The 17051-nt window shown below is 58.8% G+C and overlaps 1 protein-coding gene across 2 annotated transcripts in view; it reads left to right on the plus strand.

The window, feature by feature from the left end:
- The window catches only part of LOC114493849 (high density lipoprotein binding protein), a 59380-nt gene that overhangs the window by 15066 nt on the left and 27263 nt on the right, over positions 1–17051 (plus strand). The window contains exons 1-5 of one of the 2 annotated variants that reach the window (XM_028508560.2): positions 8634–8757; positions 13280–13344; positions 14222–14333; positions 15635–15792; positions 16784–16999. In XM_028508560.2, the coding sequence (XP_028364361.1) occupies positions 14258–14333; positions 15635–15792; positions 16784–16999 (450 nt within the window). In that variant the 5' untranslated portion in view covers positions 8634–8757; positions 13280–13344; positions 14222–14257. Of the gene's footprint in view, positions 1–8633; positions 8758–13279; positions 13345–14221; positions 14334–15634; positions 15793–16783; positions 17000–17051 lie in introns of those variants that run through there. The other variant, XM_028508561.2, reaches the window with a different exon arrangement.

The raw sequence follows: 17051 nt of genomic DNA on the forward strand, positions 1-17051 counted from the left end.
TCCCATCCTTTTGGCCCCTTGACTGTAGTTCTTGGTCCCCTAATTGGCTCAGAACCCAATTAATGCCAGTGAGATACAAAAATAATTTATGGGGTCCCCCTGGGACAAAGAAGCTCTAACTTCCTTGGGATCTACCTGGAGATGTAATTGCTGCCATTGGTCGCACTGTTCTTGTTTCAGAGCGGGGTGAGAATATTACTGTGTCTTTGTGAGCTTGGATTCTGGGTGTTCTTTCCTCCTCTTTGTCAGACTGGAAAGAGCTAATTTGCCTCTTAACTGCTTTGTCAGAGAAACTGATTTTGGTTTTGATTGACCAACCCAGCTGTTTTTTTGTTTTAGTTTTGTATTTTACCAGTTTCTTTTATTTATTTATTCTACTTTTAAAAAAACTTCTCTTTCTATCTTGACTTCGATGCTTAGCTCATTTATTTTCATTCTTTTTTTTTTTCCAAAGATTTTGTTCATTTTTAGAGAGGGGAAGGGAGGAAGAAAGAGAGGGAGAGAAACATCAGTATGTGGTTGCCTCTCATGTGCCGCATACTAGGGACCTGGCCTGCAACCTAGGCAAGTGCCTTGACCAGGAATCGAACCAGCGACCCTTTGGTTCACAGGCCAGGATTCAGTCCACTGAGCCACACCGGCCAAGACCTGGCTGTCTTTCTTGACTGGCGAGTGAGCACAGTGGCAGCAGGCTGACTGTGTCCCTTATAAAGTTCTCTCTCCACCAGTGACCCAGTGGGGTTAACAGCCGCCTTGCTCGTGTCTGTCGTTTCCTGTTGCTTCTGTAACCAGTGATCACACGTGTGGCTGGAGTCCACCTCACTGGAGGCTCCAGGCGCTAATCCGTTTCTTGCCTTTTCCAGCTTCTTGAAGTCTCTTGCCTTTCCTGTGGCTCCTTCCTCCATCTTTAAAGCATGTGATTTTAGGGACACTTGTGATTACATTTGGGTTGCACCTGCACAACTTGATTTGTCTGCAACATTCATGGTTTCTGAGCAAAGGACCTGGCCATCTGTAGGGGCCATGATTTAGCCTGCAATTGGCAGTTGCAACATAGAGATCTTCCTAATTCTATTTCTACATTAATTGGCGTTCTTACATTTATTTCCACCTTGTTTTATGTGCTTCTCTTTACTGCACTTCATAGATGAAGAGTGTTTTACAAATTGAAGGCAAGACTCCACCAGCAAAAAGACGACATCTTACCTTACTGCAGCACTTGCTGTGCTGCGGTGGTCAGGACCCAAACCTGCTGTAGCTCTGGGGCGGGGCTGTGTGAGGGCGGAATCCCCGACTGAGCCGGTCACCCTGAGAGGAGCTCCTGCTGCAGCGGAAGGAGGAGTGACGGTGCATTCACCTGGCTCCTCCCAGCACGATGCACTTGTGGGGAAGTGTGGGACTGTGTTCCAGCCCACTGAAGCCACTTTTCCGGTGCTCCTGGTGTTCCCCCAAGTTGGCTTCTGTGCTCCCTGGACGTGGCCCCGTGAGTCTGTGGCTGCTTCTTAGCTTTCTGCCACAGCAGGGTGTCCTGCCTGGGGCACACTCTGCTCCGGACCTGGGACCCGCCGTCCCCTCAGCGCCAGATGGGCGGTGCACCGGTGCCTCAGCCTGCCTAGTGCCCGCCCCGCCGTGGTGCTTTCTTGGCTGACAGGCCTGGGGACCCATCGTGACTGTAGATTGTTCCAATCCTCATGAAAATTTATGAGCTTTTTACATAAATGTGTATCCTAACCGGATTACCTAATCACCTTATCCTACAATATATAATATTTTTAGAATAAAATACCCCTATTAAGACAGATCCCACTTGGAATATACTGTCAAATTACTGTGTTTTAAAGTTGCTTTTTCTGTGATGGTTCTGCCACCAGTGTGGCATTGTAAGCTTCGTTTCCTTTTTTTTTTTTTTTGTAAACTCTCGAAGTGCAGTGCAGTACAGTGAACTCTGCAGATCGGAGCATGTGGCTCAGTGACTCTTCGCTGACCCAGCTCCTGCGCACACCAGCATCAAGATGGCGAGGAGGCCTGTGTTAGCGTTGGGGCCTGCTCTTCTCTGACCCGATGGCTCTCAGAGCGGAGCTGTCCCTCGTGGTGTGTGCGGGAGCCTCTGGCCCCGCCCCAGCCCCTCCCCTCCTTCCTTCTCCCACTGTCTGTCTCTGCAAGTGTGAACAGACACACAGACGTGTGCTCCCGACTCTCTCACGCTCCTCCCCCCTCAGTCACCAGTGCCCCAGGGACCATGCGTGGGCGTGTCCGGAGCACGTCCCACGTCTCCTGCTGCGTGTCATTCCACTGTGTGGACACAGCAGGGTTACCCGCCAGTCTTTTCGGTGTGGAGGTTGTTTCAGATTCTGTTAGCTTTGTATCCTGCGGTTGGGTTGCCTTCTGCAGTCCCTCCTTCACAGAGCAGCGGAGCTGCTCCTCCGTGAGGCTCCGAGTCCTCGTGCGGTGGCCTCAGCGGCTTTTCATTGGCCGGTGCCACCGTGCTGGTCTGGGCCCAGCGGAGCCCCAGACGGGCCATCTTTCTCTCCCGCCCCCTTTGGCCGGTGCCCAGTTTCTTGATGTGTGGTCAGCAGCTTGTTTGGGCCGCGCTGGCGCTCTTCGCCTGCTCAGGGGCCAAGCTCCCTGGTGTCTGCCCGGGTCGGCGAGGCCCCTGCGCTGCCTGCACGCCGCACTTGCGGGAGGGCACCCGGTGTGGAGGTGGCTCGTCGGGGCACAGCTGTGTGTATCGTTAAGGGCTTCCAGAATCTTTTAAATCCGAAGCTGTGGCTCAGGCTCTAGAGCAGAAAGCTGGTGCTGAGAGAGATTGTGGAGTCCCACCTCCTAGTCTGACAGACGAAGAGGAAACAGGCCAAGCGAAGGGTGTGTACTTCCAGTGACCACCGTGGCTCAGTGCTCCAAAGAGGGGAGAATCCAGAGACTTGACTTTTCTTGTCCTCTCCTTCCTTTGTAGAAAAGCATTACACTTGTAGGACTGATTCTTATTTCTAAGTATTTCCACCCATGGCTTTAGGTAGCTTTGTATCCATAGCAAAGTTTTTATAAACATGAGCTTAGCTCATTCTGGCTCATGGAACTTTTCTTTGTAAATTTTAGGAAGAAAATATCCTCACGTATAAATTGTTGCCCTAGGTCAAACTTGGAATTAGTTCCTGTAGTTTAATGGGACTTGTAGTTGGAAGGTGGAAAGTGTATTTTCAGCGTCGGGTGGAGGGGGCTGCAGGCTGGAGCCCTCTTCTCCGGCCGTCTCACTCCAGTCCTGGCCTCACTGCCCTTCTCTCGCCAGACGTGCCCGCACGCCGGGGCAGGGACGTGCTCTGGCCCCGGGCTGTGGTGAGGAACCCGTGTGCACAGCAGCTGCTCTGACGTCACCATGGCCGTCAGACATGGAGTGGCCCCAGGGTCACAAGCACACGTTTCCCCAGGGAGCACCAGGTTGGTTTCTTTAATGAAACAGTCAAAGAATTTTAGAGGTGGAGATCCTGGAAGTCGCCTAAGCCAGACAGTTGCCCGGCATTTGCAAGGTGCAGGTCCAGTGAGGCGTGCTCCCTGCCGGGCCCGCGTCCTTGTGTGGCGGTGAGCCATGTCTGTGCCGCCCTGCGTGCCGAGTCCCTGCTCGCGTGCACGCCGGCAGCTGGCAGCCCCGGCCCTGCTCCACTGCCATCCGGGTGCCTGCAGGCAGCAGCCCCTCACAAACAAATTAGCAGCAAAGAATTCTTACTTCAGACTTCAAGACACTCTTGTGGCTGCCATCCACTGACTGATTGGTAGTAGCTGCAGGAGCTAGGTGAAACAAACGCTTTTTGCCCTGTGCTCACCCCCAGCTTCACAGCGTGCAGCTGTACAGGACAGCCGCTGTCTGCAGGTTTGTGAGTGACGTCCCTCCTTCGCCCAGGCGCTGCTGCCGGTAGTGCTCAGTGCTTGGCTCTGCCACGCTGTGCAGCCTCCCAGAGCCACGGGTGCCTCTGCAGACACAGTTCTCTGAGACAGCTGGTCGCACTTCAGGCTGACGCAGACACTGGGTGCGTGGCCAAGGGCCACCAGTCCTTTCGCACGGGGCCGGAGTCTGTCCAAGGGCCTGCCGCCCGGATTCTACGGTCTCTGTTCTCCCATGAACTCATGCTGCGTCCTCCAGGACGTTGAGCATCACTTTCTTTTAAGTGGACCGAGAATGCAGACACTGACACAGCATTTGGAACACGGGATTCCTTGAGATTTTTAAGGTTTGTTTTTTTTTTTTTTTTTTACCTAACTGCATAATTTTTTAAAATACAACCTGCCTTTGCTGAGAAATTTCAGTGTGCTAAGTTCAGTATTCACAGAACTATTTCTTTTGCCTTCATTTTCTTCTTTGGTATCATTTTTAAATTGTGTGATTACATTAGCAAGCAAAGCTGGCATGAGCAGGTGTGGAGCGAGCACCCACCGTCATGGGAAGGGCTGGGTTCAGGCCTCCACAGGGCGGGCGGAGTGCAGGGGGGCGTCCGCTGTTCCGTGTGCTGGGAGAGGGAAGGTGCGGGCACTGGGCGGTCGTGTGGAGGCCGCTCGGGGGTGTGGGGCTCCACCGGCGTGCATCTGCTTGGCACGTGTATCTCTGGAGGCGTTCCCGAGTGTCTGTGGGAGCAGTGTGCAGAAGCAGGACTCGCTGGCCCAAAGGACACTTGTGAGCTGGATCACAACTTGTAATCAAATTGCTTTCCGAAGAGATCACGTCAGTGATTGTTCCCCAGCCACGTGAGCTTTCCCACACCTTTTCTTTCTGACAGTCATCAGACCTTGTTTTTGCCGGACTGAGAGGGGACATGTAGAATCTCATGTTACTGTCAGCCTGGGTTTTCTTTTGCACAAATTAAATAAACATTTGTTGTATTTCTGTGAAAAATGTTTGTATCTTTTGCCTCCGCCTTGTTCCTGCCCTCCCCCCCTTTTTTAAATCCTCACTGGAGGATATGTTTATTGAAAAAAAAGGTTTTTTAAGAGAGGAAGGAGAGCTGTTCCAACCAACTGAGGCACCTGGCCAGGGCCACCAGCTCCCCCTTCCATAGGTCCCCCCAGCCTTTTTTTTTTTTAAAGATTTTATTTATTTATTTTTAGAGAGGGGAAGGGAGGGAGAAAGAGAGAGAAACATCAATGTGTGGTTACCTCTCACGTGGCCCTCCCTGGGGACCTGGCCCCCAACCCAGGCATGTGCCCCGACTGGGAATCGAACCTGCAGTGCTTTGGTTTGCAGCTCGAGCTCAATCCACTGAGCTACGCCAGCCAGGGCTCCCCCCAGCCTTTTAAAATGGGTTGTTAGCGACCTTGGGAGAGACACTGGGAACTAAACGTGGTCACTTCTTTCCCAGAAGTCTTTGAGACCGTCCCCTGCGCCACACACCCCTGAGTAGTGTTTGTGGTAAAGGAAATATTTGTATGAGACAAGTATCTATTTTGTGTTTTCCCCAATATAAACTTACTCATTTTAATTAAGAGAATTATAATAAATGACAAGTTTTTTTCCTCTAAGATTGCTATATGAAGTTTATTAATAAAAGCCTTCTGTCAGATAACATGTCTGCTTTGGTTTGGGACACCAGCTCTTCAGCACTACTGCTCAAATGAGACCAGTATATAGCGGTATAGTTTAAAGTTTTCTAATGCCTTAAAAATATGAAAAGAAACGGGTGAAGTTGAATAATATATTTTGCCTAACCCAATCCAAAACCTTATGACTTGAAGGTGTGATCAGCAGAAAATTAATAAGATGGTTTACATTGAGTTTTGGGGGGCTGGAGTCCTCACAGTCCAGCCTGTGTTTGGACTGGCAGCCCCTCCCGGTGTGGACCGGCCACGGCGCGAGGGTCGGCGGCCTCGCGCTGCCGGTGGGCACTGGCCAGCACGGCCCCCGAGAGCAGTGTCTCACTGCATTTCTGCGGGGGTCCCTTAACTTACTCTTTGACCCTGACCTTTGTCTCGTCTGCTTTTTAGACGTCGTACATTGTGTCACCTGACACGTTCTTGCACTGGGCTCCAAACAGTGTTCTTGTCTGTGTGGAGATACGCTGATTATTTCAGCGTTCCACAAGCTGATGCAGTAGAGCGCTCCACGAAGCGCATTCATTTAGAGGAGGAGGACTAAACATTCATGTCCCCAGGAAGATACCTGCTCTAGAGCATATGCTCTTTCTTCTTCCTTTTCACACCCTCACTTGAGGGTGTGTTGTTTGTCTTTTTTAATCGGTTTGAGAGAGGAAGACACAGAAACGTTGACGTGAGAAAGAAACAACAGCTTGCCTGTGTACATGCCCCAACCAGGGCTTGAACCTGCAACCTAGGCGTTCCCATTTGGAAATGGAACCCGCGACCTTTTGGTGTGCAGGGCTGCACTCCAGCCAACTGAGCCACATACCTACTGGGATGCAATCTTTTTTATTTTTTTGAATTTTGGGCTTTTAGCCTCTCTGCAGCTGTGAGCGGGTCTGCAGGTGTCTTTTGCAGCCTGGTATGAGGTTTGTCCCCTCCCGAGAGGGGTGGGTTTGTCTCGTTAATTTCTAGGGTTGACCCCGGGGTTCCTGGACAGAGAGGGTTGTCAGAGTTTGCGCCCTGAGCCTCTCCTGCCTGGTCTGTGGTGGCTGGTGCTCAGAGGGGCCCCCTCTCTCGGTGCAGACTGGTGCTTCGGGCCTCTCCTATTTCTAGCGCCTGCCCTCGGTGGGGAGCGAGCGTTAGTTCTTTTGGGGATCGTGGCATTAAGTAGGGGTAGGGTGGTGGCCTGTGCTAACCTTTTACCTGGAGTAGGCCCAAAGCTTCTCCCCATTCCCTTGAGGGCTGGAAACACAAATGTCCTAGATCAGCATGCACCTTTCAAGGCGGCCCTAAGTGGTCACACGTTACCTGGTGTGAGTTGCTGGACGCGGACGCCCAGGATTCACCTGTACAAACTGTTTCACTGCACTAACCCTTGCTGGGAAGGAAAGCTGGTCATGGTTACCAGCACGGAAGCACCAACTTAACATTGGATTTTACAATATTTTTTGTTAATTATAGGTTTTTAACCGACTCTTTTAAGGCCTCCTGTGCACTACGTCCTGTGCAAGCTCTGGCTGCGGCAGCTCCCTGGCGTCACTGAAGCTCTCTGACAGCCGACCTGCCGGCTCTTCCCGAATCCCGGCCTTCGTCCTCCCTTTTCGTGGCCCCCCCCAGTGCCGAGCCCCCGGAAGCAAACAGCTGCACAGCCCTCGGCTGAGCTGCTGGGTGGGGGATCCCTGCGGGAAGACTGCCGAGCAGGGAGGGGCACTGAGGAGGTCCTTGGAGCTTAAAGAGGCTCTTCCGCGGCGAAGGAAGCGCCCTTGCCCAGGTACCTTCCTGGCGACCTAGGGCCCTGCTTCGGTGACCATGTCCTTGACGGTGAGTCGAGGATGTTTCTCTGCCCTCTGTGGTTCCTCTCCCACAGTGATGTCGCGAGCAGCCATGGGCTTCAGCTTGCACAGGCAGTTGCCTTCTGAACACCCCACGTGGCCGCCCAGTGGACATGTCACATGTCATAGCCCCAGCCCGAAGTTCTGGCTGTCTTGCATCACACTTGCCTTCTCCCTGAGGGCAGCCGGACCCCCGTGCCGTACTTGACCCCTTTTCATCAAGCCGCGGCAATGTCCAGTTAAGAAGGAACTCTGGCGTGTGCTGCCTTCCACGTCTGGCCGCTGAGCTCGTCGCCATTGCCAAACACAAGGGACAGCCATCACCTGTAGACTGAACAGCCGCAGCAGCCCCTGCCCACCTGCACCTCTCTGGACTGGCACAGTGGGGGCCCCATCTGGCTGTGCCCTCTGCTGCGAAGCGCTGCACCAGCTTCCCCCCTGCTGAGCAGCCCCTGTGGTCACTGCAGCCTGTGCTGACCCAGCTCAGGGATGGGCTAGCCTGACCCCTCTGTTGCCACGGCGCCCACACCTAGGCCCTGCCCTGGCCCCTCCTTGGGAAGGCCCAGTGCTCCGGCGCCCATGGCGCACAGATACTCTTCATGCGGGACTGTGCGCCTGTGCCCCTTCGCCCCAGACACAGGCTGGTGTCTCCGCGCATTCCTCCGCGGGACTTGTGCTCTTGACGAGAGGAAACGGCAGCCATCGCCGGTTACACAACGGATGCTGGCCTGGCTTGTCATCCTCAGCCTCAGGGTGGAAGCCCCTGTGGGCAGGGCGGGGGCGGGGGCAGCGACAGCGACGGGAGGTGCCCCTTGCTTCCGTCCCACTGGGGGGAGAGCACTCCCCGAAGGGCCGGCTCCACTTCGGGAGGGGGTTAACCTGGTGGCCCAGGAGCAGAGTGGGGACACTGACTGGATGTGAAGGACATGCGGTCCGGAACCCGCGCGAGTGAGTTCATGAGAATCTGCGCCCCAAACTTGGGAGGCCTGCCCTGTGTCCCAGGGGAGTGTTGGGCCAAAGCCCGCTGGTCATCGGCTCCTGAAGGTGGGGACTGGTTGGGCAGCCGTTCGCTTTCGGCTTTGGGGTGGGAGGCCCAGCGGCCGCCCTTCCGGCCTGTCTCTGGGCGGCCCGCAGGTCCCCGTGGGCCAGAGCGGGCAGGACTCCGCGCCCCGACCTGTGCGCGGCGGGGCGGGGCGGGGCTGGCGCGGGGCGGGGCGGGCGCCTGGGTCTGACGTGTCTCTGCGGGATTGGAGCCGCCGCCCTATATACTCACAGGGGCCCGGCCGCCGGCCTCGGAGCGAGTGGAGCAGAGCTCGGGCGTCCTCGGAGCCGGCGGGCGGCGAGCGCACCGCGCAGTCAGTGGGTGAGCGAGCGGCGGAGCGCGGCGGCGCAGCCGGGGCGCAGGCCCAGAGCAGCCGGCGGCCGGGCTGCGCGGGGCAGTCGGGGCACCGGGGGCGGGGCTGGCGGGCGGCAGGGGGACTGCCGACGTGGAGCGCAGGGCAGGCGGGGGAGGGGCCGGGGGCGCCTTTGGTCCCGCCACCCCCCTCCACTCCCCAGCTGCCTGGTCAGCCGGCGCCTGGCTCCCCCTCCTCCCTGGCCGGGCCTGGCGGGTGGGGGGTGGGGGGTGGCTACGTGTCACCACTGCGCATGGGCCACGGTGCTGGCATGGAAAGAGTAAGAAACTTTCCCGAGTCCGGAGTCCTGCGGCCCGTGCCCTCCCAGAGGCAACAGCGCCCCCCACCTCAGACTGGGGTCCGCCACCCCCAACAGGGGTCGCCCTCCCTCTGCACTGCGCCCCTCCCCAGCACCAAGAGGTGCGGCTGACCTGGGACCAGGTCGGTGACGTGGGTGTCTGGGTTGTGTCCCCCACCCCCAAGGAGGAGCGTTCCTGCCCTGGAGGGGGGGGGATTCACAGAGGTCTGCCCTGCAGGGGAGCCGGGGACCCGGCAGCGGCCTAGCCATCCAGCCGCACCTCCACCTGCCACCCCTCCTGCGTGGTCGTGGTCGGGGCTGGGCCTTCGCCCTCCTCGGGCCAGTGGGCAACTTGGAGGTGCCCTGGAGTCCCAGACGAAAGATATGTGACGGAAAAATACCGAATTTGGATGGAAGGCAGGGAGGCCGAGCGCGCTCCTGCCCCTTTAAGCCTGTCCCCGCCCGCGGGCTCGCGTGGCCTGTGGGAGGGCCGTGCTGAGGTGGCATCTGCGAAAGTTCCTCCTGCGGGTGGCGGATGGTGCCGACTTCCAGGACTCCGCGCAGCACACGCCTGCCCGCGTCCCCTCTGCTCCTTGGCCCGGGGCCGGCCCGTCGGCGACTTGGGCTTGGTGGCTTTCCGCCCGTCGGCACGTTAACGTTTATTGCGCTTGGTTTATGGGTCCAGGGAAGCACTTTAAAAATTTTCCTTTGCAAGTTAGCTGTGTGGGTCAAAGTAAGTCATTTTAGTTTTGGACGAAGAGGGAAGAGGTCCCGGGTTTCAGCCGCGGGGTTTTGGTTCCCGCCGTGCCCCGTCCTGTCTGGTGGGCAAAGCTGGAGGTTCTGGTTAGTTGGAGGTAACATGCTCTCTGGGTTGTCACTCAAGAGTTCTCTCCGCAAAGATGTATCCTTTTGCACATGTAATTGGCAAAACCTCACAAGGAATCAATTTATGATTAGTTTTAGAAACCAAAAATTACGGTTCTTCACTTACAGATTTTATGTTGTCCATTTGTTAACAAGTTTTCAGGTGGGACCCACGAGTGTCTCCCATGTGGGGTGGGGGAGAAGAGTCTGGGCTCCCTCCCACCCTCCCCGTGCAGCTGCCTGCTGCGTGCTCACACTACGAAGGGTGACTTTCTGCTGTGCACGTGGACACTTGGGAAATGACACTGGGGTCCAGGCTGAGGACGGTGGGAGGTTTGCCTTGAGGGGACCCGAGTGCCCTGTGCGGGGAAAGGCTTTGGAAGCTGCTGCAGGCCGAGGGGACCAGCCATCCCGGGGATAACCGAAGGGGCAGCTCAGCCTCCCGCATCCGGAGGAGTGTCATCGGGAAGAGTGGGCGGCCTTGCTCTCTGGCCAGAAGCAGGAGCACAGTTGTAGGTTTAGCACAATGCCAGGCTCACCGTTGTGACGGCTACTGGGGGAGTGGGGGGCGTGTGTGGCTCCCGTCTCCAGTGGTGGTCGGGATGGCTGTGAAGGGATGTTTTTCAGTCGCACTTGAGCAGCATTGTTAGATCAGGTGAGAAACGGTGAGAACAGCTCTCTGGCCTCTGTTTTTCGGGGCTAAGGCCTCCTGAGAACTTAAGAGAGCCGGTGAAGGAGCTGGGGTGGCGAGGACCCCAGCTGCGGCTGCGCATGGGAGGCTGTGGCAAGGCCCCCGGTAACAGGAGGCCGTCTGGGAGGGCAGTCTGTGAGGGCAGAGCCGGGGCCAGTGGGTGAGGTCAGTACTGGCCTCCGGAAGGTTTGACCCCAGAGTCTCAGGTGGGGCTGAGATCTGATGGACATGGGTTGTCGGGTGCATATTTCAAATGGATTCTTCAAGGTGAGGTTTTGAGAAATTTATAAGAAAGGCGAGCCTGGCTGATGTGGCTCAGGGGATTGAGTACAACAAGCCTGCGAACCAAAGGGCCGCCAGTTCGATTCCGGGCACAGGCCTGGGTTGTGGGCCAGGTCCCCAGTAGGGGATGCATGAGAGGCAACCACACACTGATGTTTCTGCCCCTCTTTCCCTCGCTCCCCCTCTCTAAAAATGAAGAAATAAAATCTTTAAAAAAATTTAGCCTTATTAGATGCTGGCAGATTTAATCCATTCACGTAATCTATTTAGCTGTGACATTTCAGATTCAAAAAGGCCACTTAAAATCTGGAGATACAAGGCCTGGGGTGTCCCGTCAAACCGGTCTGGAGCTCTCCGCAGGTCCACTGCGTCCTCTGGGGCCAAGGGCCTGGGCCCGTGCCCGGCGTCAGAGGCTCTGCACAGGCTCTCGCCGCCACGCGTGGGGCTCGGCTGCTTGCGCTGCGTGGGCGCCCCCGTCTTGAGTCCAACGAGAGGGCTAGCTGGAGGGGGCTTCTGGAAGTGGTGGGAGCAGTGCTGCAAGAGGTCCTGAGGCGTTCCTGCCGTCTCGTGTGTGCCACCAGGTGCGGGGTGGGCTCCGGCTGGTTGCAGACCAGTGTCTGTGGGGGGCTGCAGGGGCTGCTTGTGTGCCTGCTGCCGGGGCCCGAAAGCCTGCCTTGTCCCGGAAGGCCGGGCGCCTGGTGGGCGGCAGCCCAGGGGAGGGTGTGGGCGGCAGCGTGGGGGTGTGTGTGAGTGTGGCTTGTTCAGGGTGGGTGACAGTGGGTTCTGGACGTGGCGTTGGTGCCCCCGGGACAGCCTGGAGTGAGGGGGAGGCTGCTCCCGTGGAAGGTCACCGGGGGGCTGTGCAGCCCCCAGGGGAGCTGTGGGAAGCGTCGATCGGACCCTGGGGCCCCGGCGTCACCACCGGTGTCTGGACTGGAACGCCTCCCTCTCGTGCCCGGACTGGCCGAGTGGGGGCTGATGGGGCCCTGGGCGTCTCGTGGGGCGCACGCCCTGCCCGCTGGTCAGACGCCCGGGTGGGTGTGTGGTTCTGACTGTGTGGCTTTTTGAAAAGGCTTTTTTTCTACTTCACCTCAATCTTTAAAACGCTCGGGTTAGAATTAGTTGGAGACAAACTCCTAAGTAGTCTTGGTCAGTTTGTCTCCTCCACCCCCCTTGGCCCAGGATGCACCTGTGTACCGGGTAGGGCTGGCACCCAGAGCGGCTCTGGCCTGTGGCCGTAGCACTTTCCCCGTGCGACTCAAGCCCTGTACGTAGACATGTTTTAAAGTCCTGAGGTGGGGCCCTGGCCAGTGTGGCTCAGTGGGTTGAGCACCGGCCTGTGAACCAAAAGCTCGCAGGTTCGATTCCTGGTCAGGGCAGATGCCTGGGCTGCGGGCCAGGTCCACAGGTGGGAGTGTGTGAGAGGCAACCACACACAGATGTTTCTCTCCCTTTTCCCCTCCCTTCCCCTCTTTCTAAAAGTAAACAAATAGAAAAATCCTGAGGTTCCACTGGTCCACGTTCCGGCCGGGACGACGGACCCTTCTCCAGCTGGCCCTCCGTGGGCCTCCGGGTGGTGTGAACCGTCTTCCCCAGGCGTCCTAGGGGGCGTTGTTCTCCAAATAGGTGGGGCGTTCTGGTGCTGGTCGCTCCCCCACTCCTGCCCCGTCGTGAGCGCCCTCCTCGTGAGCGCCCAGTCCTCGTGGTAGTCCCCAGAAAGCAGCAGGAATGACCTGGAAGCCTCCGTGGCCCAGAGTCCCCTGAGGCAAGCTGGCCCACACCCTCTTCGTCCTCGGAGTCCTCCTTGGCCTTCCTGGTGGCCTTGGACGTTCCTCCCCAGCCTGCTGATCGCTGGGCTGGCTCCTAGGACCTGGTGGGTGAGAAGGGACCCACGGACCTCTGAAGACAGCAGCTCTCAGCCCCCCTGAAAGACTGGGGTCCCCGAGGTCCACAGTGCACGCTGCGTCCTCGTGTCTGAGCCCTTTCCTCCAGGCTTAGGGGTCAGAGGCGAGAGGCGGGAAAGAACATCACCACGCGGGAGAACAGCCCGTCGGTCCTCGGAGGGAGGGTCCCTCTTCAAAGTGGCTGCATTTACCATAAGTCGTGGCCCCTAAGGAGTCGCTGCCTCGGTGTGCTTGGAAGGTGCCCTCCCAAAGTGTAGGGGGTTCAGGTCTGCCTGGCACCTGTTCCGTGTGGAGCTAATGGCCCAGCAGTGGGGTCGCCGATGTATCAGTAAAGGGGGACACCATCTTGACTCTTCCGGTTGGGAGGTGAAGGGATCTGGTTTGCAAGGGACAGATAAATAATTTTTCTCTGGTTTTCTCCTTGTTTTGTCTCCTTTCCGGTCCCACGCCAGCAAAAGCTGGCAGGCTGACAGAAGAGGCCTCAGGACGGACTTTCTGGCTACTGACCGTTTTGCTGGTGAGTTGGTGCGCACTTGCTCCCGTGCGTGTCACCCTTGAGCGTGTCGCGCGCGCGGCAGGGTGCGCGGTGCCCGGCAGAGGCGCGTCCGGCCCCCTCTGGTCTCCACCTCTCCGGTGGGGACCGCGTCTGCCCAGGGCGACCTGCGTGTGGGCGGTGCTCCCCCTCTGTAACGCAGGGCTTAGGTGTGTTGAACTTGGGAAGTGTCTAAGTTGTAAGAGTCATGCAAGACGTCACTTTTTAATTAAATTACTTGCCCTCTTTTACTTTGCTGCCAACGTGGCACGAGACACTTGGTGCATAGTTGTGTGCAGAGAGGGACTCGCCTAGAGCTGGAGGCGGCAGCTAACACCCCTGGTCTGTCTCCTGTGAGCCCTGTTTTCCCGATACGGGACCTGTGGCTTTGAGAGCCAGGGTCCCCCGGAGCCCCCTGAGTCCGGAGGCTCTCGGGGGTGGGGCCCTGTTCCCGCCCCGGTCGAGGGACTGTGTGCCCCAGTGGCAGGCTCCACAAGACAGTGAGAGAGAAGGCGAGGACGGCCCCCAGGTGTTGGTGTGTGTCACTGGGTCAACGCGTGGTGGGTGCCAGCTGGCTCGGCGGGTGGGGTGCAGGCTGTCCCAGAGGGCCCTGGTCCTTGCAGCCAGAGCCTCCGTCTGCTCAGCCACGGGGCAAGGGCCCTGCTTTCTCTGAGCTTTTCTTTTCTCCCCTTGGTGAGAAATTGGGTGTCACCTCACGCCCAAGCTTGTGAATGAGGACGGTAAGATGTGGTTTGCTAGTAGAGGAGAATCGGGCCTCGGCTGGACGTCAGCCTCACAGCCTCCGGGGCAGGAGGGCGCTGGCTCTGCTGACTTTCTCCTCTCTCCCCGTCCCCGACTCCAGTGACTCACCTGGACAGTGTGTGGCGCGCCATCAACCATGAGCTCCGTTGCAGTCTTGACCCAAGAGAGCTTTGCAGAACACCGAAGTGGGCTGGTTCCGCAGCAGATCAAAGGTGACAGCCCCGGGCACGCTCCCCTGAGCTCTCGGGGGCATCCCCTGCAAGCCCCAGCGTGGTCTGTGCGAGGGCCTCTGGCCCCGCAGTCCGTAGTCCGAGGTGGGGCCAGGGCCCAGCTGTCCGGTACGCAGGGCGGGGCTGGCCGGGAGTGGTGAGTGAGTCTGGACACGGTGAGGTTTAAAATGTGGTCGACTCTCTGGAAAGCCGACGAGTTTGACCATCGGTGATGGATGGGATTCTTGGTTTAAAATTGCTGTGCCCAGTTGTGTTAAGCCGACTGTGGGCTGTGGAGAACCCAGAGCAGGGCCAGGAGCCACCCTTCGGGGCGAGGGCCGGGCCCTGGCCTTGGGGCCCCCTGAAGCAGCCGGCCACGACTGAGAAGGCCCTCTCAGTGCCCGTCTGGAGCACGGTCCCCGCCACGTCTTCCGTGTGGGAGGGAAGCTGCTGTGGGACGCTCTTCATTCCCTGCAGAACCTGCTCTCCGTGTGCGGCCGCAGGACAAGTCGGCCTGCCTGCCAGGCTGCCCCCAGAACCCTTCCTCTGTGTTTTGATTTTCACTAGAAGAGTAGATGACTGTACTCCCAGGTGGTGCCAAACATCCCTAAGTGTTCTAACAACGGGATCCGGTGGTAGCTCTAAAGTGAAGTAATTAAGAATTCCCTGTCAGTCACTCAGGCCACCTTTCACGTGCTCGTGTCCGGGCTGCTGCAGACCTGGTGCTGGACGCTGCAGCCGCGGCCGGGTGCCTGTGCACTGGGCCTTACTTGTTGACCCCAGCAACCTCTGGGGTCCGCATCGTACCCTTCCCATCGTACCTACTCCCTGTGAGGGGTGGGAAGTGGCGAGAGCCCCCCCAGAGTTCCAGTCAGCGCTGTGCACCGTGGAGGCTGTGCCGGCAGCAGCGCTGCTGTGATCTGCTAGTGTGGGGGCCAGCTCTGCCCCGCGTTGCCCCGACTGTGGTTGTTTTAGACACGGGACTGGGAGACCCTTGGGGCCCAGGCCTGCCTCGGGAGGCTCCCCCCGTCAGGGGAGGAGTGGGGTGCCCAGTGTCTGAGCTGACTCTCCTTCATAGGGAGGCTGCGAGGGCAGGGGCCTCACCCTCGGGTTCAGAGTTGGGCCCTGCGGTTCACTGGCCGGTCCCGGGGGTGCTGGGCCCCTTCCCACCGTGGAACGGGGTGGAGGGTGGCGGCGCCGTCCCTCGGGCAGCTGGTGTTCTATTCCTGACGGAGCCTCCGCGTGCTGGCCTGCCCGGCACTGAAAGTGGTGTGCTTCCTCTCGGTCTCTGCTGGCCGGTCCAGTTGCCACTTTAAATTCGGAAGAAGAGAGTGACCCTCCGACCTACAAGGATGCCTTTCCCCCGCTCCCCGAGAAAGCAGCTTGCGTGGAAAGTGCCCAGGAACCCTCCGGGGCCTGGGGCAACAAGATCCGGCCCATCAAGGCTTCTGTCATCACTCAGGTAGGGGGATGGGCGTGCCGCTCCTCTCCACCGCCCCCAGGGCTCCTCCACGGAGCACACTGCCCTCCTGCTCCCCTGGGTCCCGGCACCTGGGAGGGACAGGTGCCCTTCTGTTCCCAGCCCCTTGCAGTTCTGACTCTGCTCCAGCTCCCGAACCTGCCCCGCCCTCCACCCTTTCCTGCCAGCAGCTCCAGCAAGGCCTGACTCGTGTGCCCCCCCCCCGTCCCCCCAGCTGGAAGCAGTCTCTTCCTCGGCCTCCCGTCGCACCCTTCTCCTGGCTTTTCCCCCCTTCACTAGCCCGTCCCTGGTCCCTGAACTCAGGGAGCTCTTCATGAGCTCCAGGCGGTCCTGGTGCTGTCGGCGCCCTGGGCTCGGAGGGGGCGCCTCCTCTAAACCCGGGCCCCTCCAGCAGCGTCCTGGTCCTCCTCGCGCCCTCTTCCGGGTCCTCCGATCTTGTGAAACACGCTGCTCCGTGAGTCACACTCAGCCGCCCGTCTCCACAGAGCAGTGGGGGCTCCGGGCCGGCAGCCAGGTGTGTCCTCCTGTTGACCCTGGCTCCCTGCAGGCAGGGCCGAGGCCTGGCCCCTCTTCCTGTCACCTCTCAGACTCGCCCTGCGTGCTCAGGCTGCCCCCGCCTGCCTTTGTTGAGCCTTCGAGCTCTCTCCCGGGGTCTGCCCTCCCAGCAGGCCACTGTGTCCCCGCTCTTCCGGAGGTCCTTTCCGGCCCCTCGTGCTGCCATCCCACCCACTCCCACCCCGAGCGCGCTTGCTGTTCTCTGCTCCTGCGTCTTCGCGGGCAGGTTGGCCTCTTGACCTCAGGCGCTTCCTGCTCCTGTCTTCACTGCCCTCCGGCTGTGGGGAAAGGGCCGCGCCGGGGGAGCAGACTGATCTCAGTGTCTGGTGCCTGGGTGCGCGTGCCTCCTCCTCCTCTCGACCCGTAACAGCCCCGGGCCCCCCCGAGCAGGTGTTACAGCCCCGGCCCCCCCGAGCAGGTGTTCCACGTGCCCCTGGAGGAGCGGAGGTACAAGGACATGAACCAGTTCGGGGAGGGCGAGCAGGCGAAGGTCTGCCTGGAGATCATGCAGCGGACCGGGGCGCACCTGGAGCTCTCTCTCGCGAAAGACCAGGGCCTCTCCATCATGGTCTCTGGGAAGCTGGACGCCGTCATGAAAGCCCGGAAGGACATCGTGGCCCGGCTGCAGACGCAGGTGGGTGTCCCCAGCCCGGCCGCGAGGGGCGCGCTCGGGCTTCCTGGGGCCC

Source organism: Phyllostomus discolor, chromosome 4 (genome assembly GCF_004126475.2).
Source record: "Phyllostomus discolor isolate MPI-MPIP mPhyDis1 chromosome 4, mPhyDis1.pri.v3, whole genome shotgun sequence".
Classification (NCBI taxonomy): domain Eukaryota; kingdom Metazoa; phylum Chordata; class Mammalia; order Chiroptera; family Phyllostomidae; genus Phyllostomus; species Phyllostomus discolor.